We start from the raw sequence: 20,807 nt of genomic DNA, 5'->3' as shown, positions 1-20,807 counted from the left end.
TGCTGGAAATATTCAGGGGGCACAGCTGGGTGTGTTTAGGTGCAGACCCTGAAGGGAGGAGGAAGGGGCTGCATGGGGCCGGCCAGAGAGTGGGGGGCTCCTGCCAATCGCTGTTGATGTTTGCAGGGTGAAATGCTGGAAAGGGGGTGAGTTCGCTTGGCAGCACTGCACCCGGCAGCAACTTGTGGGTCTGTGCATGATCGTGCCCCTCCACGCACACAGTCTGGACGCTGCCCCCCAGCCCCCTGCTATCCCAGCCTGTGCACCCCCAGCTGTGCTCATGCTGCCCTTCAACCCTGACCCACAGCCCCTGCTATCCCAGCCTGCGCTTCCCCGCAGCCCTTCTGGTGTTTCTCTATCCTGACCTGGAGCACCCTGCTATCCCAGCTGGGGCTCCCTGCCCCCATTCCCACCCCACGCTGTGCTGGTGCCCCAGTCCTGTTCTCAGCCTGCAGTAACGTAGGCCCCATGCATGGCGCTTGGTGCCTGGCTGGCAGCTGTGCATGAGGCCAGAGCAGTGCCCTTCGTTCCTGATGGCTGGGTGCTGGCAGGGCCCTGGCTGGCTGGGGGCAGGAGGCAGAGACCGGGCTGGGAGCAGAGTGACGGGGGAGCTGGTGGTCTCCCCTTTGGGCTGGCTGAGGGGTTTTGTGAGTAGCTGGGATGCCCAGGGGTACGGTGAGGGACTCTCTTCAGCTGGGCCTGGGGCCCGTGAGAAGCCCCTTCCTAACCAGTCCTAGGCTGTGGGGGGTGGTCCAAGGCCTCTTGCTTCCCTCCTCTTTGTGCAGAAGCCTCAGTGCCAGTGGTGGGGTGCCTGGCCCAGCTAGAAATATTCAGGGCTGGGCAAGCGCTGCTGGATGGGCCCTCAGGTTGGCCCAGTGGCTTTGACGACCCCGGCGCAGCCCCTGCATGGCACCAGGCTCAGTGGGCAGTAAATAAAACCAGGCTCAACTGGGGAGAATCGCCGCCAGCCAACACAGGATGCAGCCCCCAAAGCCCCCAGCCAGCAGTAGGGCGGAGGGTCTCCAAAGGTCCAAGTGCAGCCGGCGTGTGTAACTGGGGCTCCCCAAGCTTAGGCACGTTGGCAGGAAGTACCAGGGCTGACACCCTGGCCCACAGGGGAAGGGGTCAGTCTGGGAGTCGTGGTAGCCAGGTTCATTCCTGGCTTGGCCCCAGACTTCCAGTGTGACCTTAGGCAAGACTGTCAGCCTCTCTGAGCATCGCCTCCCCGTCTGTACAGTAAGCAGGATAGATCACTCTGCCCTGTGCTTGTAGAGCCCAGACCCATCCTGCTGATCTAGCTACAGTGCTTAGCAGCAGCGAGTGCCCCTGCCCCACCTTCTCCTGGGGCACTGGGAGCCAGTGGGGTTCTTGCCCATCGGGACCTGATGTCTGTGTATTTAGCTGTTTCCAATAAACTATTAGGTGATGATGGTTTTTGCAGGCATGGGTGGGGGAGAGAGATTGGGATTAATCCTTGGGCTTCTGGAGTAGCTTCCCGGAAGGCCTTGCTGGTGCATTATGCCATGGCCGAGCCGTGGAGCAAGATGTGAGGCTGGTGGCTGTGCGATCTGCACGGCCGGATGGCTCACCGGGGCCACACCAGGCTGCCTGCAGAGTGGGAGCAGCCAGGGGCGAGGGGGCTGCAGGCTCCCTTGGGGTCTCGGAGAGCGCTGAGCCTCTTCCCAACCCCTGGGCTGCCCATAAACATGGACACACACACACACACATCATCTACCCTGTAGGCCCCTCCTGGGTGCTTGTCAGCCCAGTGCATGAACGAGCCTGTTTGGGCTAGGGTGGGTGCCAGAGACAGGGTGGCTCTGGCCAGGCCCTGGCCTCCCCTTCTCCAGGATGTCGCAGCCTGATGGGATGTTCTTGGGATTTCAACTTCAGCTCCAGCTGATGATCTTAGCAACTGCAACCTGGGAAACCACTCTGTGGTGGAGCCTGTGGGCTGGGGGGGAGCCGGGCCAGCCCCAGGGCCTGGAGCCAGCCACTGCATCTGGAATGGGATGCTCCCAGCACGTTGGGTCAAGTGCAGATGTGCCATCGCTCCCCCAAGGGCATGGCTATTCTCCACTGCCCGCTGCAGGCGATCGGCCATGGGCAGCCATGCACTGCCCTGACCCCGTGGGTCTGGCCTGACTCCACGGCCGTGGCTGGCACCAGCACAGAATGAGCCTCCATGGTTCCAGTCCAGCAGCCCCTTGTGCTGCTGTTAATGGGTTAAGATTGGGGCCGTCAGGCTGGTGGTGGAGTGAGATTGGTGGGTCGTGGCTGAGGGGCTTCAGCATGATTTTGTGGCACTAGTGCAGCCCTTCATGTGGGCAGGGTGAGCTGGCTGGCACCAGGGCCCCTCCCTCTAGCTCAGACACAGCCATAGGCCTCATTGTCTACAGCTCAGCACAACTGGGAGCTGCTGCTCAGGGAGAGCCCGGAGCAGGGGGCTGCGGGTTGGGATCGAGGGGCACCAGCAGAGCTGGGGGAACCGAGGGCTGTGGGAACGGAGCTGTGGACTAGGATCGAGGGGCACTGGCAGAGCTGGGGGACCCCGGGGCTGTGGGTCAGCGAGGGGCACCAGCAGAGCTGGGGGTTGCTGGCTGGGGGGTGTACAGGGCCTGACTGATGCGCTCTCTCCCCGCAGCGTGTTCTGGGACCTGTACTGCGCGGCGCCGGACCGCCGGGAGACGTGTGAGCACTCCAGCGAAGCCAAGGCCTTTCATGACTATGTGAGTAACCGCGTCCCCGCCAGCGGCCAGGGCTGAGCTGGAGGCTCGGGGCAGAGGGCTTGGGGCAGGCCAGCCCCACCGTGCTCTGGGCTGGGCTAGGGTGGGGCAGCCTGTGCTGAGTAGCCCTAGGGGACCCAGCTGTGCTGGAGGAGTTGTGGGGCTGCTGCTGTTGTTACTCCCCTGTGCTGGGGGGTGTCGTGTAGCCTGGGAGGGGCAATGTGCTGTGACAGGGTCGGGGTGTGTGTGGCTGTAGTGGGGGGGCAGTGTGCTGTGATAGGTTTGGGGGTGGTGGTGGTGGTGGCTGTAGTGGGGGGGCAGTGTGCTGTGACAGGGTCGGGGTGGTGGTGGTGGCTGTAGCGGGGGGGCAGTGTGCTGTGACAGGGTCGGGGTGTGTGGCTGTAGCGGGGGGGCGGTGTGCTGTGACGGTCGGGGGTGGTGATGGCAGCTGTAGCGGGGGGGCGGTGTGCTGTGACAGGGTCGGGGTGCGTGGCTGTAGCGGGTGGGCGGTGTGCTGTGACAGGGTCGGGGTGTGTGGCTGTAGCAGGGGGGCGGTGTGCTGTGACAGGGTTGGGGTGTGTGTGGCTGTAGTGGGGGGGGGCGGTGTGCTGTGACAGGGTTGGGGGGGAGGTGGTGGCTGTAGCGGGGGGGGTTGCTGAAGCCTGGGGGGGTGGTGTGCCCTAGCATGGCTGTGTCTGCTGGCTGGATGGGTGCTTGTGAGGAGCCCCCTTCCCTCCCCTCCCGGCCACACCTGGGGCTAGGAGTCATTGCTGAGCCCTTAGCTCCAGGCCTTGTGTTCTCTGCCCTGACCCCGGCTGGAAGCTGTGTGGGGCCCGGGCAAGGTCCCGCCTGGCACCTCCTGAGTCTCCCGGCAGGGCTCTGGAGCAAGGCGCTGAGCATTGGGCTGCAGACTGGGAATATCTGGGCTTACCCAGGAAAGCTCCCCAGAGGCCGAGGGGTGCTAGGAAATGGGTGGCGGGGACAGGCCCCCAGGGCAGACACTCTAGGGGTGATCACTCCCGTTCGAGATGCGGGGGAGTTGGACCCTGTATTTTCGGGCCAGGAGGACCATTGTGACCATCTAGTCTGATCCCCTGCGTAACACGGGCAGAGACCTGCCCCCACTATTCCTAGCACGGAGCTGTCAGGGAAACAGCCCAGGGATGGAGACTCCTCCCCAGGCCTTGGGAAATTTGTTCCAGTTGTTAATTACTCTCAAATCCACCCCTTATTCCCAGTCTGAGACTAGGGGGAGGACTGTGACCTGGTGGGATGGGGATGCCCAGGTGTCATGCAGCAGGGGCTCTGCCAGGGTCACCATGGCACCTGCTGGGTCGTTCCTCACACACCCACTGTGATCTCTGACCTCCTGTGGGTGATCCTAGACCCCGGGCCAGGGCAGGCGCCATCTCCACCTGGGGCTTGAGCTGCCATGACCCACTGCCCAGGTCCCTCCCACAGATGGCAGGCATGCGTGCTCTCTTTGCACGCATGTGTGCAAGCACACTCGCCCAGTCATGCAGGCATAGCAGGGTGTAGGTGGTTCAGCACCCACTGGCTGGGGAGTGCCAAGGCAGAGGTCAAGGCTAAGAGCTGGAGTGTGCGAGGGGCACCTCTTGTGGGCAGGAGGAGAGCGAGGGAGTTGTCTGCAGGAGCTGGGCATGGGGCTGGAAAGGGGGGAGCAGCCATGATGCAGGCGCTGGGATAGGTTTGCTGTTAACGACGCTGCGTGTTTGTGCCGACAGCTTCCTTTCTCCTGTCATTCAGTTTGTGTTTTCAGCTGTATTGTCTCCCTGCTAAATACCCTATTTGCCAGCTGCGGAGACGGGGCGTGTGATGGGAACGTTTGGACAGGTGGCTCATGTGTTTTGACTGCGCTCGTGGCTGGTGGGTTGGGGGGGAGTGTGTGTGTATGACAACTTCTGCACAGCAAGGGCTGGAGCCTCTTTCCTGGCACCAGCCCCCGTGTGCTGCGGCCAGCTCTGGTGCAGGACAGGGGCAGTGATTTAACCACATGCCCGGGTGAGTTAACAGGCTTTTGCAGGGAGGCTCACTTCTCAGCCCGCCTCCCTCTGCTGGGGAGGCCACCAGCCACATGGCCAGACCAGGCCTTCTCCCCACTGCAGGGCTGACCCCCAGGAAGCCAGCTGTGAGGGCAGCTGCATGGCCCGGGCACCCATCTATCAGGGACCCAGCTGAGAACCTGCAGACTCATGTCACACAAGCCATTGACTGTTCCTCAGGTGATGACAGTTCTGTCACTGAAGGGTGGGGTGAGATTGGACCCAATGACCACAAGAGGAAATCCCCACCCTGGGGCTGGATCAGAGCCGGTGTCCCCTGGAGGGGAAAGGTCCCATCTCCCATTCCCCACCCCCCACTCCAGCCCCAGCTCCTAGCTGGGGTTTGGGCGCTGGGCCATGTTGGCCAGAGGGAGTTGATGTCAGGACTGGATGGGACCCAGGCTTCCTGGCTCCCTGCCCCCTGCATTAAGCCTGGGCCCTGTGAGAGGTCATGGCAGGGAGGGGCTGCACCCCACTCCCAGCTCATAGTCGTCCTGGGGTGAGGAGCAGGGAATTGAGGTTCGCTAGGACCCAGCACGCTGACGGGGCTCTGCTCCCCTCCAGGTGGCTCTGGTTACACCAGGGAGGGAAAGCCTGGTGCATCTGGAGCCGGGCCAGGCCGCCCATTACCAGCTGCAGCCCAGAGCCCGCGAGGTGTCAGTAACAGGGAGCAGGGGGCACAGCTGGGTGTGTTTAGGTGCAGACCCTGAAGGGAGGAGGAAGGGGCTGCATGGGGCCGGCCAGAGAGTGGGGGGCTCCTGCCAATCGCTGTTGATGTTTGCAGGGTGAAATGCTGGAAAGGGGGTGAGTTTGCTTGGCAGCACTGCACCCGGCAGCAACTTGTGGGTCTGTGCATGATCGTGCCCCTCCACGCACACAGTCTGGACGCTGTCCCCCAGCTATCCCAGCCTGTGCACCCCCAGCTGTGCTCATGCTGCCCTTCAACCCTGACCCACAGCCCCTGCTATCCCAGCCTGCGCTTCCCCGCAGCCCTTCTGGTGTTTCTCTATCCTGACCTGGAGCACCCTGCTATCCCAGCTGGGGCTCCCTGCCCCCATTCCCACCCCATGCTGTGCTGGTGCCCCAGTCCTGTTCTCGGCCTGCAGTAACGTAGGCCCCATGCATGGCGCTTGGTGCCTGGCTGGCAGCCGTGCACGAGGCCAGAGCAGTGCCCTTCGTTCCTGATGGCTGGGTGCTGGCAGGCCCTGGCTGGCTGGGGGCAGGAGGCAGAGACCAGGCTGGGAGCAGAGTGACAGGGGGAGCTGGTGGTCTCCCCTTTGGGCTGGCTGAGGGGTTTTGTGAGTAGCTGGGATGCCCAGGGGTACAGTGAGGGTCTCCCTTCAGCTGGGCCTGGGGCCCGTGAGCAGCCCCCCCGCCAAGCCCCTTCCTAACCAGTCCTAGGCCGTGGGGCGTGGTCCAAGGCCTCCTGCTTCCCTCCTCTTTGTGAAGAAGCCTCAGTGCCAGCGGTGGGGTGCCTGGCCCAGCCCCCGCCTGTGGCTTCGGGCTGTGCAGAGTGGGCAGATGGCAGCGCCACAGGGTGTGCAGGGCGGCAGCCGAGGTTCACGGCGCTGGCCGCGCTCTCGCCCCGGCTGCCCTTGGCTGGCAGGCTGCAGCGCGCGGGGCATTAATATTTCAGGCCCGTGCTGCAGGGAGCGTCGCGGCTCCTGCTGGCGCTCTGTGCACATGAATAACTTTCTGGGAGGGGAGCAGAGCGCCAGGCTGGGCCCCGTGGGAATCTGCCAGCACACTCCGGAGAGCGTGGGGCGCGCCAGCCCTCAGCCATTGGGGGGGGGGGGGCGCTTAAAGGGGCAGTCGCTCATTCCTAGCCGCTCCCTCCCAGCACAGTCCTGCAGCCCCACAGGGTGTCTGTCGTCTGCCCCCAGCCACAGGTGCTGCTGCCCCCAGAAATTTCCAGGGCTGGGTCTGGCACACTGTGCTCTTACATGCACGTCGTGCTCCCAGAGAGAGAGAGAGACGCACCCCATACACATGAGCGTGCACAGAGGGGCAGCCATGCATGGGCCTTGCATGTACGCACAGCCCCTGTGAACACACACAGTCACACAGATACACACCTCACATGTGCGCACACCCACCGTGACAGACAGAGCCATGTGCACATGCCCCATCATGATCCCAGGCCCCTGGTTACTCCCCGATGCCCTCTTCTCTGCCAGCCAAGTCTTAAGTGTTCACTTAAATCACATTTTCAAGGTTTAATTTGTAACCAGGAGGGCTGCAAACAGGGCTCCTGGGCTGGGTGTGGGTCCCCTCGTGTTAAGCAAGGCCTGGCCTGGGCAGGATATGGATGGCAGACCTGTGTAGAAATTGCTGGGCTGGTGAGCTTGGGGGTGATCTCCCTGGCAGTGCTGACCCTGCTGCCCTAGAGCAGTGCTGGGGGGCGGCTCCATGCTGGGGGGCAGTGCTAGGGCAGGGGAGATGTCGCAGCCTTTTCTCCTCTCCCAGAGAACTGGGACAGCCTTGGCCCCTTCTTCACCTTCTTCTGCCACCTTGGTGGGGAGGGGTCAGTTCCAGGACCTCCCGGTGCCCCATGCGTGCAGAGCCCCACCCCCTGCTCTGGCAGGAAGTGCTCTGGCGCCTCTGAGCGTGGGGGGGGGCAGGGCCTCAGCTTTGGGCCCCATTGTGCCTCCGGCATCACTCCCTGACACTGTGCAGGGATCTGACCCAGATGGAAGTGCCCCCCCATTAGATGCCCACCCAGTTTGGCAGGGTGAGCTGCATTGGGGCAGCCAGTCTGATTGCCCTGTGGCCCAGCCTGGCTGTGGGGCTTGTGTGTGTTTGGGAAGGGGAGATGTGGGGCAGGTCTGGGGTGTGCTCGGGGGTCTCAGTCAGACACCCCCAGCAGTGGGGCGCTGGATGTCTTTGGAGCTTGCCCGGGGAAACGGAGCACTGGGCTTGCTTGGCTTGGCTATGAGGGGACAAGCGGCTCGGACATCTGGAGAGAATTAGCCCCGGCAGCAGGAGCCAGGGGCATCCAGCAAACGTGTTGTCGCTTCTTGGCTGCACCTGGCTCTGGGGCACCCTGCCAGGCTTAGGGCTGGAGTGGCAACAGGTTAGCCCCTGCGGCCCCGCTCCCTGCACACAGCTGGACAGGCTGGAGGCAGCCCCCCTCTCAAGCCCTGGAACACCCCAGGTGTTGGGCAGCCACAGAGAAAGGCCCTGCTCCAAGGCCGGGCCCAGCACAGGTCCCATCCCACCAGCCAGAGAACACCCTGGCTTCCCCTCTCCTCCCCTCCCCTCCCTTGCCAGCCCTGCAGGGACCCAGTTCCCATCACCCAGATGCCGCTACCTGCCCCTAGGAGTCACAGCAGAGCCTGGCTGTTCCTCTGGCCCCTGGTGCTCAGGCAGCCCTGGGGGCCGGGGGTCAGGGCTCTGCAGCAGCTCGGGCACTTATCTGCATGGGGCTCCTGGGGAATTAATCAGTGGCCACAGAGTCAACAGCGCAGCTGCCCCTGGCTGCCTGTGTTTGACTAGTGTGGGGCAGGCCCTGGCTGTTTGTCCTGGCGCTCGCTTTGCTGCTCTGCTGCCAAGCACTGACCTGCCTGGTGGCTGGCGGAGTTGGCAAATCCATATGCCACGCTGTGCCTCGGCCACGTGCAGGCCGGGCGGCCCCTCTGGCAGGGCAGGAGCCTGGTGGGACGTGATAGCTCATGCTCTACACTGGATGGGCGGCCCAGGGCGGGGGGCTCATGGCCCTGCATTGCCCAGGGCTATGGGCCCAGCAAGACAGCAGTGGCCCTGCAAGGGACGTCCACTGTGGGGAGTGGGAGGGAAGCTCTGCCCCGGCACTGAGGAACTGGACTGTGTGGGGCACCAGGGAGCCAGCTGGTGAAGTGGGCAGGGGCTGTGGGGTGCTGGTGCTGGGGGGCTTTGACTGGCTCAGAGTCCAGCCCTGGGCTGCAGCAGGGAGCTGTGGTGCTGGAATAGGCAGGGGTGGAACATGCCCATGGTACCCTCAGGCCCCCCTGCTGGGAGCCTGGTGGCTGAGGCTAGGTGGGGAGGAGGCTGGTGCTGCGGCTGGATGGAGGGCAGAGAGGCTATTGGTGGAGAAAACCCCAGGGGGCTTGGTGTGGCACAGTGCTCCTGGCATGGCCCCCTTAGGGCGATGCCACCCCTTCACCCCCTCCCCGGCATGGGCCTCCCCTTCCCAGCTCTGCCCCTAGCATGGTGCTCCCTTCTGGCCCGGACCTCCGTGCAGTGCTCCCCCCCCCCCCATGCTCCAGCATGGTGCCCTCTCCCAGCTGCCCTCCGGCATGGAGCCATCTGTTTGTTTTGCTGGCTCTTTAATTACTCGGGTCTATTTACTGACACTGCTGTCAGGCTGCTGAGAAGGACACTAATTGCCAGGTACATAATCCCTGTGCCATGCAGCCCCAGCACTGTGGGCATATGCCCTCTGGGGCGGGAGCCATCCCAGCTCCATGGTGCTGCCTCAGGGCCGCGGTCTGCCATAGGCCAGCTCCGGGCAAGGGGCGCTGGTGTGGGGGCAGCTGTGGGGTTTAGCAGCTCAGGCCCTGCACTGGATCCTGCTGCAGGGACTGGCTTTACTCGGGGCCTCTGGTGCCATGGAGTGGTCTGGCGGTTCGGGAACGCTTCGACCCTGGCTGCGGGTGCTATTGGGCTCTGCCCTTCTCGCAGCCGCAGGGTGGCACCGGCCCCCCCAGCCTCCTTTGGGTAAAGTCCTGAGTGGTGGCTATGGGAAGGTGACCCCTGGGGAGGCCAGTGTGATCCCAGCCCTGTGCTCATCACCATGGGGAGGGGGTGCGTGTGTGTTGGGGGAATCTGCCTTTTCTAACCCACCTACGCATGGGGGGGAAGATGGGCTCCAGTTAGAGGCTGACTGAACCAAGGGGCCTCCTACCTCCCACCCTGCCTGAGCAAACTCTGCAGGGGGAGGGGATGCAGGCTCCCTCCGTCCCATCCCCCGCTTCCTCCTCCCAATCTAGGTTGGCTAGACAATGCAGGTTCCCCCCCACACACACACATTTCCCACCCCCCCAGTGCTGCCGCTCCCCCTCCTGGCTCTGCCCCCTCAGCACTGGCCCCTTTGTCTCCTCCACATGGAGGCGGGAGCCGGGCTGGGCTGGTCCCATTGTCTGTGCCAGACGCCCCGCCCAGCCCCCGGGCCCTACGGGGGTCCTGGCACCCAGGCAACAACTTGCCAGAGCGACAGCTCTTGGAGCCTATGTCCCCCACCAGCAACAGGGCACCCCCAGTTCCCCATTGCCTGGCGGAGGGGCTGCCTCTATACTCCAAGCCCCCTGCATTGGGCACTACCCAGAGCCGGAGGAGGCTGGCTCTGCCTGGCTTCCTGGGAACGTTGTCCCAGAGGGATTGGGGGCTGTGCTGTTCTGCCCAGCACATGCCCCTGGAGTGCCCCCAGCCTGGTGCCAGTCCCGCAGTTAACCAGCTCTGGGAAGACATGGGTAGGCTCCAGAGAAACCTTCTTCTGGGCAGAGCCTGCCTATGCCCCCCTCCCCCAGATCTCCCACCCACACGCTCCCCTCCCCCTGGATCTCCCAGTCCCCCATCTCCCATGCCTCCCTCCACCTGGCTCTCCCACCCCCATGTCCCCCTCCCCTGGATGGCCCACATGCTCGGTCAGTAGCTGGCGAGGGGAGGGAAAGGTCAGGCCTAGACGCTGGGGGCTGCAGCAGCCTGCCCTGCAGTTGGTGCCCTGCAGCCAGGCTGTCGCAGCAGCCGGTCACTGGCAGTAGGTTCTAGTGGTTACAGACGGGGATGGGGAGTCAGACCTCCTGGGGTCTGTTCTCAGCTCAGCCCCAGACTCGCTGCGTGGTCCTGGGCAGGGCTGGCTCTGTCTGTCTTTCTCCGGCCGTTCCAAGGCTGCCCTCTCTCTAGGACAGTGTCTAGGTTCAGCCCCCCGGGGTCCCTGCCTTTCCCCTCTGGCTGCAGGTTTGCCAAGCGCTGGGTGTTTTATCAGGCCAGGGTGCAGCGGGGGCCGGGGGTCTGTGCTGGAGGGGTTAATGTGCTCTCTGCCCCCACCCTCCAGCCCCGGGCAGCAGGGTGGGCTGGGAGCCAGCTCTGTGGTGCTCACGCAACCCGCCCCGGCCGGCCGGCCGTGTGCTCTGTGCAGAACCGATTGCCACGCTGGAGTTAATGAGAATCTGGCGCAGCGACACGGCCCAGGCAGGCCCCGTTGCCATGGCAGCGCTGCCTTGCATATGTAAAGCAAAAGTGCTTTGGGAGCGGGGAGGCCACTGGGGGGCTGGGAGCCCCAGCAGAGGGGTGCCTCCATGGGGGGTCAGAGCACAGCCCCCCACGTTGCTGCCCTGGTGCCAACCCTCTGCCCTGGTGCAAGGGTGAGTCAGGACTGGCACCAGCACAGCTCACCTGCTGCACCCCCAGCACCTGGCCCCTGATTGATAGCCGGCTAAGTGGCATGGCTGGCTCGTTCCGTGCCTTGGCTGCAGGTATTTAGGCAGCGGAGAGAATTGATGGTCTGTGGAGCCCAGCAATTCGGCCATTAGCACTGCCCACAGCAACCAGAACCCACGTGGGCACCAGGGGAGGCCCCAGGGATCAGGGGGTGGCTCTCCGGCCAGCAGCAGAGCGGCTGAGCTCACCTGGCTGTGGGACCCAGGTCTGACTCTGGACAGGCTCCCTTGGCCCCTGCCCTGGTTCTAGCCTGTCTTGTGTTGGACCAGCAGGGCTGAGAGCCCCCAACTTGTGGGGCTGGGGAAGGCAGGGCCCCCAGAACTTGCTTCCCAAACTCCCACCAGGTGCCCTGCCTGGGAGTGCGAGGGGAAGCCCCTCCTGGGGCTGGCCGTGGGGGGGTCCTCAACACCCAGGCCTGGGGCTGGGAGGAGCAGAGTTGAGCCCTGCCGGCGAGATTTGGAGTTGTGCCACAGGGGATGTGCACTGACAGCCCCCCACATACCATGGGCAGGACTCGCACACCCTGGGCAATGCCCTGCTGTCTGAGCTGGGGGGGCATGGGGACCAGCTGCCCATCTTGGCCACCAGCCAAACCCTGGGGCTGCCCCTCCAACCCTCATGGCTGATTGTTCTGTGCATCGCGCTGCCCCCTGCTGGTGCTGCGCAGACCGCGGAGAAACTGCCCTGTGACAGCTGGGGTAAAGCCAGGCAACCCCACCCAGGGCAGCGGGCAGCAGCCGCTCTGCTGGACTTGAGAGTGTCTGGATTGTGGGGGGCAGAGTGAGCGTGGGGAGGCAGAGTGTGGGTGTGGGGACAGGGCCCTGGCTGGGGCGGGATGGTCTCAGGGGAGGCGCTGTGTTATCTGCCCCCCTCCCTTCTGGGCTGGCATTCGCGGTGTGCGTGATGACTGCCCATCGTGCTCTCCGTGCTCTCCCTGCTGCCCCACCTCGGCTGGCCGGGCACTGACTGGAAGGGTCCGGTACTGGGCAGCGTGTGGTGGTCTGCTGGGCAGTGGAGGCAGGGGACGGTGCCCTGGGGGAGAGGACACAGGACATTGGCAGGAGCTGAGCTACTCCAACGAGGGGCAGTCCAGGACCCTGACAGACACAGCCGGGTCGGGAGTGGAGAGAGCTGTGCAGGCAGCCTGTCCCCTGGAGCCTGGGGAGGATGTGGGGGTGCTGCATGCATGGTGGGGGCCTCGTGCTCATGCCCCCCAGCCCCTCTGCTTTCGTGATCCATGACCAATGCACCCCCCTGGCCATGTGCCGCTTTCTTGCATGTGAGCCCATAGGCGCTAGCAGCGAGGGCCAGTGTCGGTCGCCTCAATGTGACCCCATGGGAAGGAGCATCGTTCTGGTGCCGGGGCTCATGGGGTGCGGAGGCTGCACCAGGGGCTAGTGCCCATGCCAGGGGCTGGTCCCCACTAGTTCCCCAGGCTGCAGGCAGGAAGGCGGGAGGATATCCTGTTAGAGAAGGGCATGATCTGTCACCAAGCAGTGTCTGGGGCAGCAGGGGCCACCTGGCTAGAACAGCCTCCTAGCCAACAAGCACTTCTGGATGGGGCCCTTGGGCCCCTCTCCGCAGCAGGCCAGCCCAGCCCTTGCACCTCATCCCCAGTGCCTGCCAGCCCCTCTCCCTGGGAGCTGCAGCACTGGGCTCCCCTCCCCGTTAACCCTACAGTGGCTGACGGAGAGAGGAGCCCACTGCTGGGCTGTGTGCTGTGACTAGCGGGTGATGCTGTGCCGGGAGGGGGTGGGTGTCAGGGAGGTGGGGTAGGATTCTCATGCTAATGGCACACTCACATGCGCACATGTGTGTACACACAAACCCCCCGCCCCATGTGACCATGCCCCTCCCTTCCTGTGCATGGTTACAGGTCTCAGTGGCTACTTAAGGTATTTGTGCTTCTGCGGGGGGGGGGGGGGGAAGGGAGATGGAGAAAGCAAGTCTCTGCCCCTCTCCCTGCCACAGCAGGTGGTGTCAGAGCAGGGCAGAGGTTGTGGGGATCCTGCCCCCCTGGGGAGCTCACTGGCTGCCTGCAGGCTCAGGCAGTCCCTCCCCCCCACCCTTTATTCTTAGTTAATGCCTGTGTGTCTCTGTAGTGCCTGTCACCGCAGCTTCCTGGCGCAGCTGGTCGCAATGAGCTGGTGCAGGGCACCAAACCTGTGCCTATACCCCCTGGCCACGGCTCTTCCTGGGAACAGCCTGGGGATTTGGGCCCTGCTACCCTGCGCGCCCTTCTGTGTGCTGCCTAGCGGCCCTGAGTGTGGTACCCCCAGCCCCTGCTATCCCGTGAGGGAGCCTGGCACCAGAGCAGGGCGGAGGGCGGACAAGTGAAAGAGCTGGTTGGGGGGCAGGCTGGGGGCAGGGCGGGTATAAGGGCAGGAGGAGGTGTTGCTGGGACAGCCGATGCAGGGGTCAGGTGCTTGATGGGTCCTTGGGAGCCCCCAGCTGCCTTCGCTCATACCCCTCTGCCCCCGCACCGGGCCTGGCATCTTCTCCCCCTACAACTTTTCTGTGCCCCGCTGCCACGGATGCTCTCCCCTCCCCCGCACATTGCCTCCTGTCCGCCCTTCTCTTGCCCCTCCCAGCACCTCTCCTTCCCCTCCCCCGCATGCCCCCTCCCCTCCCCCGCATGCCCCCTCCCCTCTCGTTTTCTCTCGCTGGTTTTTGTGACCTTGATGCAGAGACTCCCCAACCTGTTGCCATGGCAACACCTGCTTTGCATCTCCAGGCCTGGAGCGGGGCTGTGATTGACAGCGCTGGGGGTGTCCCCAGCCCCGCTCCTCCAGCCCCGGGCAGCCCCTCACCCTCCTTTCTCATCACTGCCTCTGCGGCAGCACCCGGCCCGTCGGTGCGGGATTGGCCCCAGAGCCCATACCCAGCTGCCCCATGGAGCTGGGCTGGGTGATGTCCCCAGGAGCTCAGACTGGGGGCAGCTGGCCTGATCCCTTTCTTCAGTGCTGAGCAGGGGGCACATGGGGCTTGGTGCTGGCTCAAGGGGGCTTCCAACCTGTGGTGCCAGGCTCCCTCGGGTGCCTCTTCTGTTGGGGCGCTGGGCTCTTGCCCTGCCGTGTGACACACACTCCTGGGCTTTGCCAAGCAACCCACGTTGCCCCTCCAACTCCTTCCTCGTTCCTACCCCAAGCGCCCCAGCCCTGCCTTGGAACCGTGGGCCAGGGCCAGGAATCTCCTGGGAGCCTGCTGCTCCCCTGCGCTGGCACCTCCGGCTTTAACCCTCTCCGGGCTGCCCTGTCAGTGCTGACGCCAGGCATCCTCAGGCCTCACCATCCTGATGGGCATCGTCCCCTGCCCCCAAATGGGCTTTCCCGCTGCCCACGGTGCGCCCTTGTGTCCCGCCTACCCTGGGCCCTGACAGATGCCAGCTGGGGCCTGTCCAGCTGGCCCCCCTTACCCTGCTGCCTGAGTTGGCTTCTTGGCAGGGCTGCGGGCAGCAGCTGGCTGTTGGCGGACAGTGGGACACTGGTGGGATTGGAAGGCTGGGTCCCAGTTGGTACCGTCTGTAGGATGGACTCAAGACCACGGCTGGGAGCGAGCCCCAGCTCCAGCAGGGCTCTTGGCCTTTCTGCTGGCCATGGCTAGCTCCCCCCTCCCTGTGACGGCACTGCCCTGGCACCGCTGGGGCTCTGGGCTTGGCCTGCAGCTGCATGGTCCTTGTGGGCACCAGAGCTCTGCCCAGGCTGGGGGCAGGGGTGCCAGCTCCCTCTTCGAGATCCTTGCATGGGCTCTCTTGATTCTTGAGTTGCCCCAGTGCCCTCAAGGAGACATTTGCCCCCAGCCCTGCCATGCTAGGGTGCCCACTGCCCAGTCCAGTGCCCTGGCCCTACCAGCCCTGTGCTTACCAGCGCCCCTGCCATAACACATGTGCATGCCCTGAGCTGTGGTGAGGAGAACAGCTGTAGCGATGCGGGGAACCCCAAGGGGAGATGGCAGCTGGCTGGTGATGGGAGGCCCTTGGGGAGGCCTGGAATTGGGGTGCACGTCTAGGGGTTTTTGCCATGCAGTGCTGAGCCGGTCTGCCAGGTCTGGGAGGGGCCGGGAGCCAGCCCTGTGGCAGTGTGGGGGCCTGTTGGGGCAAAGCGGGGCCAGGTTGCGGCGAGCCCCAGACAAAGGACCGCATGCGGCGGGTGCAGGTGGCCAGGCGGTGAGGGGGTTAACGAGCACGGGTGGAATGTGGGGGGGAGAGATTTGCGCGGCTGGCGTTGGGGAGGCCGGTTTCATGGGGTGCCGCTCGGCTGCCTCGCCTCCGGCGCTGTTGGTTTTGGCTGCCTGCACAGACTCTCCATTGTCTTGCAAATGATTTGTGCATGGCTGTAAAGTGAGTTCAGCTGGGCCCAGCCTGCTCTGATCCTGCTGCTGATAAATGAGGCAGGGGGCCATAACTGTGTCTGCTGCAGGGCCCTAGCGCTCGCTCGCTCGTTCCCCCTGGAGCAGAGAGGCTGCTTCGGCCAAGCCGCTGACCCACAGGGACAGGGCATCAGGGCCTGGCAGGAGCGGGCTTCCTGCTGCCTATGACCTGTGTGACTTCACGGGGGAGAGGGTGGGCACAACCCATGATGCCGGCTCAGGGAGGCAGCACTGTCCAGTGCAGCAGCCCTGGCCCTGCCCTGCTCCCGGCAGAAAGGCCTGTCCCCTGCTGGGGCTGCTGCCTCCTCCTAGAAGCTTGTCTTGCCCTACAGCATCTGGTGGGAGCGGGTGGCATGGGGCTCCATGGGTGGGACTGGCTGGATGGGAGTCCCACGCGGCCCGGCTCCGGGGCTGGAGCACCAGGAAGGCAGCTCCCCAGGCTGCAGGTTGGCAGCAGATGCTGTACATGGTTCCGCTAAGCCCCAGCACTCGCCTCCTTGGGCCAGGTCACAGGCGAGCAGGCCAGTGGAGGGGATGAGGGTGGTGGGAGGAGCCAAGTGCCCTCAGGCAGCGTGGCCCCCTGGGGAGAGGGCATGTTGAACTGTCTGGCAATGAGTGCCGGGAATCACAGGTCAGGACTCCTGAGTTCCATCCCTAGCTCTGTGTAGTGGGAGTGAGTCTGTGCCTCAGTTTCCCCATGCACATCATGGGGGTGATATTTCCCTCCTGGGTGGCGAGGAGCTGGTGTCACAGAGTGCGCTGAGTCCTGGGGGTGGGTGGTGCGGCGCGACCGGGTTCCTCCGCCCAGGCCCCACAGTCCAGGGGCTGCCAGGAAGCCTGATGCCCCCTCTCCTTGCTGGCGTGGCCTCCCTGGGGGGCTGCCCACGCATGGCACCTTCATGCCACTCAGGCTTTTCTGCTGCTGCTGGCTCAGCATGGTCACTAGGAGCAAAGTGGCCCCACATTATGTCCACTTGTCTCTCCACTCCCTCTGCCTGGCCAGCCCAAGCAACATCACTACATGCCAACAGGAGTGGGCTAGCCATGGGGGGCCAGCTCCCCAGGAGAGCCTCTCTCTGCATCTGAGAAAGTGTTTGGCACCACCCGGGCATCACAGCGCCTCCCAGACACTTCCACCTCCCGCACTGCAAACAGCATGGAAAGTGAAGCCCTGTGTTTGGTTTGTCCTGAGTCTTGGTGCTCCTCTGCCCCCTGGCCTGCCCCCTCCCTGTGGTGACACACAGCAGGGGCAGGGGTGGGGGTTCAGCCGGAGAGGGCGCTGGCTCTGCGTGGGGGGTGCAGCTGTCAGTCTATTCCTGCCCCAGTTGTGACTGTGTCGCATGTCGTTGCTTGGCAGGGAATTAGTGAGTGAGAAACCCACCCGCCCACACGGCCTCCTTATCTCTGCCATCCATGCCAGCGCTCACCGGGAGGCGCTGCGCAGCCCAGATCCCTGCAGACCCAGCGGGGAGGGGGCTGCCCGACAGAACCATGTTGGCATAGTGCCCCCACCCCACCCCTCCCTGCACCTCCCCTGCCAGGAGCCCTGCTCTGCAGAGCCTGCAGCTGGCCAGCCCCAGGTCTGCTGTGCTGTGGGGTCTGCTGTGCTGTGGGCTCTGCCCAGGCGGGTGGCCGGCGTCGCCTCTCCATTTAAGCGTGATGGAGGGAGTGTTTCCAGGCAGGCCCGGCTGTGTGCAGCGCCCGCTTGCTCAATTGGTGACATCTGTCACGGAAGGGATTAGTCATATTTCATGTAAATGAGTCACTGGCTCCTGAGAGGAGCTGCTGGGCTCGGTCAGGTGGGGGCGGCTGTGCGGGCTAGCAGAGCACACGCCATGCGAGGGGCTGGAGGGTGCATGTGCAGAGCCGCCCATCGCTAGCCAGCCCGATCCCGGAGCACCTCCCTGCACAGGTGGCTCGGATGCTGTGGACGGCAGGGAGATGCCCACGAGCAGAGGGGTGAAAATACCTGGCTGCTCTAGGAGGCTGGCAGAGTCCTCCAGCTGGGTCGTTGTGACATCACTGGGAGGGGCCTTCTGATGTCACACCAGCCTGTGATGTCACGATGTCTCTGGCTAGCATGTTCTGGTAGGGGCTGGGCAAGCCAGGGCCCAGGAGCCTGAGGGTTTGGGGATGGGGGCACAGGCCAACAAGGGGAGGCCCGTGTTCCATGGGGTGGTGTGTCCTGCTCTCGTATATAGCACCCGGGGTGGGTTGCTTTGGGGCACTCTGGGTTGAACGTGCTGGCCACGGAGGGTCTGGCCCCTTGGGCAGGCATTGGCACGTGGTGCCTGCGGAAAGAGCCGGAGACGCTGTCTGTCGAGCAGCCGGTGGGCGCGGGGCTGAGATCACTGTCTGCACCCAGTGGGAGGGGGCAGCCTGGGGGAGCAAGGGGGCAGCTAACAGGCCGCCTTCCCCCATAGGCTCAGCAAGGGCTTCCCACGATAAATGCAGCCAGCACAGGCGGGCGGGTGGCCAGGCACTGCGAGGCCCAGGCTTGCATTGACAGCCCTGGGGATGTGTCTTCCCCATAGCAGATACCAGGGGCAGCAGCATGAAGTTCTCATGGAGCCACCCCCTAGTCTGGAAGGGTCCCACCAAGAGGCACCAGAGGGTACTAGCTCCAGTGAGTCCCTCTGCATTCAGAAGGGAATGGGTTTGGGGGGCTGTTGATCCGTTCTGGATCCAAACCGGCAATGCCTAGAGAGAAGAGGCCCCATTCCCCCCCCCGCCCCCACCCCCGAGCCAGCCAGTCAGTCCCCTGCCGGGGGGCTGGCCCAGAGCTGGCACTCCTAGAGGGGAAAGGCCTCATGTCCCATTGAATCTCCCTCACCATCCCCAGCCGGTCTAGGTTAGAACCAAATCTTTCCTGTAGGGTGGTGAGGCCCCTGATTGTTAATGGGGGGGGGAGGGCGGAAGCTAGTATTAACCCTTGGCTTCCCATGCAGCTGGTCTGGTCACTTGCTGAGCCTTGGAGCCCAGCTGGGCTGTGGGCCTAGATGTCCCTGGCCCTCTATCTGCAGCGGGCTCAGTGGGCAGCAGGAGGTGGCTGAGATTCCCCACTGGGGGCACCAGCTGGGGGTCTCCAGGGCTGGTTATTCCCAAACCAGTACATGATGGTTCTGGTGCGGAGGGTTGTAATGCATGTGGGGCGCAGGGGCTTGCCAGGCTCAGCAGGAAGACAGGCGGGTGCTAACACCCTGCGCCAGCTCCCCCCCCCCCGTGTGCCCTGCAGGGGGTCACTGCTCTGAGTGAGCTGTGACAGGAACATGGACCGGGAGGGAGGGAAACAGGCCTGATGCAAGGGTGAGGGCCAGAGGCTGTGCCCTTGAGCCACAGCTGCAGCCTCCCCCAGGGCTTGCCAGGTGGGGGAGGGGCCCTGGCCTTGGGTGAGTCACGCGCCAAGAGCTGCGGGGGAGACAGCCGGTGTGCTCTGGGGATGGCTAGGCTGGCTCTAAGAGAGCCCTGGGGGGGGCCGAGGCATCTGGCCTGCCCCGGGGCCAAGCGGGCACAGATGCTGCTGTTAGGATTCCAGGACGTTCACACCTGCTGTGCAGGGGGACGCTGGGCCCCAGGTGCCAGGCAGGAGAGAGTCAGGCTGCCCAGCTCCTTCCCACCGTCCCAGTGGGCAGAGACACTGCCTCTGTGCGTCGCGCCCAGGGGTCACCTGCGCCGTCTGACCCATCCCTCCTGTTCTCCGCCATCCCACCCCACCTAGGCTGTGTCCCCAGGAGCAAAGGGAGGGGAAGGGGGGCCCAGGTCTGCTAGGCCGTGGTAGGGCCAGCTGGGGGCACACTCCTAGCGCTCCAGTCGGGCAGGCCCTGTCCATGCAAGAGATCGGATGTAGGCTCAGTGGCAGGGGGCCTTATGGAAGGGAAAATCCCTAGGGTGATGGAGGGGGATGGTCCCAGCACAGGGGCCAGAAGGAGACGACAGGACCAGCGGGGCGGGGGAGGGATTGCATGGGGCCCTGGATTTGGCAGTGTCTCAGCCAGCCCCATGGAGCAGGGCCTCTGGACCCCCCAGCCCCTTTGCAGGCCCCTTCCCCAGCACGGAGGTGCAGAAAGCAGCCGCCTCCCTTTCAAATTGAAACCATTTGTGGCAGAGCAGCGAGGGGTTGAGCCGGAAAGCCAGCGCATTCCTTCGCTTTAATAGCTCCCCTCAGCCGGACGCGGCCGGTGGGGCCCAGGGTGCCCCCCTGCACACAGCACACCCACGCGGGCCTGCCCCCACAGCCCAGCCCAGCCTGCTGCACCCTGCCCCACAGGTGGCCTGGCTCTGACTCCCCAGGCTGGGGTGTGGGCTCTACCGAGGGGGACTGCACTTGGGGGGGGTGCTCTGGCTGGACTCTCCATATATTTCCGTCTCGCTCGTACTGAGATGTGTCCTGGCTGGACGCCCTTGGGGCAAGGAGACTCCAGCCCAGGGCCAGGCACTCGCTCAGTGGCTCCTCCAGGCACGATCTGCTGGGCCCCTTAGCGTCCTTGGACTGCACCACCCCATGGCAGACGAGGGAGGCTGCAGGCCAGGTGTGGCCTGGGCAGGGGGTGCTTAGTCTGGAGCTCCCTTTGTCTCTCCTAAGGGCGCTCACTCTTGGTGCATACTGGGAGCAGTTGGGGGGATCTGCAGGGAGCCCCCCCACCTGCTCCCCCAGCTCCCTGGCAGTCCTGGAGAGTTGCACCCGCCCTCCGGCTGGGGCATGAGCTGCGCTGGCAGAGCAGAGCGGCTGCAGGTCAGGGTTGAGGGGCATTGGCAGGGAGCTGAGACAGCTGCGGCCTGGGGACCTCGCCCCTGCTCTGGTCTGTGCTGGGTGGGGACCCCCTGGGCCAGCTCCCCCCAGCCCGCTGCACATCCCTGAGGGATGGTTCATTCCCCCGTCCTGATGCCTCGCTAATTAGTGCCATTAATTTAATCCAGTTAGCTGCACGTTGGCATGAGCGTGGCCCCAGCTGCCTTGACTGTCAGATGTGCCCTTGGTGCCACCTGTAATGAGGGCAGTCAAGGGGAGCTGACTTTGGGCAGGGGCCGTAATTAGTGCATGGGGACCATGGGGACCAGAGCCGAGGGGTAATCTGCAGGCACAGTAATGAGCAGGCGCTGGGCTGAGCCTCACTGAGTTTGCTGGTGGCGGCCCTGAGCCTCGCCCAGTGCCCGGGGGGTGCGGGCTGGGGAGGAGAGGTGCTTCCCGAGGGGCTGGCACCTCGACTGGGTGAGGCAGGCTCCTGGGCTGGCT

The 20,807-nt window shown here is 64.5% G+C and overlaps 1 protein-coding gene across 1 annotated transcript in view; it reads left to right on the top strand.

Moving 5' to 3' along the window:
- Positions 1-20,807, top strand: part of SSBP4 (single stranded DNA binding protein 4) — a 49,727-nt gene that overhangs the window by 15,533 nt on the left and 13,387 nt on the right. The window contains exon 4 of the mRNA XM_038384100.2: positions 2,645-2,729. Within this exon, the coding sequence (XP_038240028.1) occupies positions 2,645-2,729 (85 nt within the window). The remainder of the gene's footprint in view (positions 1-2,644; positions 2,730-20,807) is intronic.

This window comes from Dermochelys coriacea, chromosome 25, assembly GCF_009764565.3.
Source record: "Dermochelys coriacea isolate rDerCor1 chromosome 25, rDerCor1.pri.v4, whole genome shotgun sequence".
In the NCBI taxonomy this organism is placed as follows: Eukaryota; Metazoa; Chordata; order Testudines; family Dermochelyidae; genus Dermochelys; species Dermochelys coriacea.
This window is presented reverse-complemented; position numbering and strand designations above follow the sequence as displayed.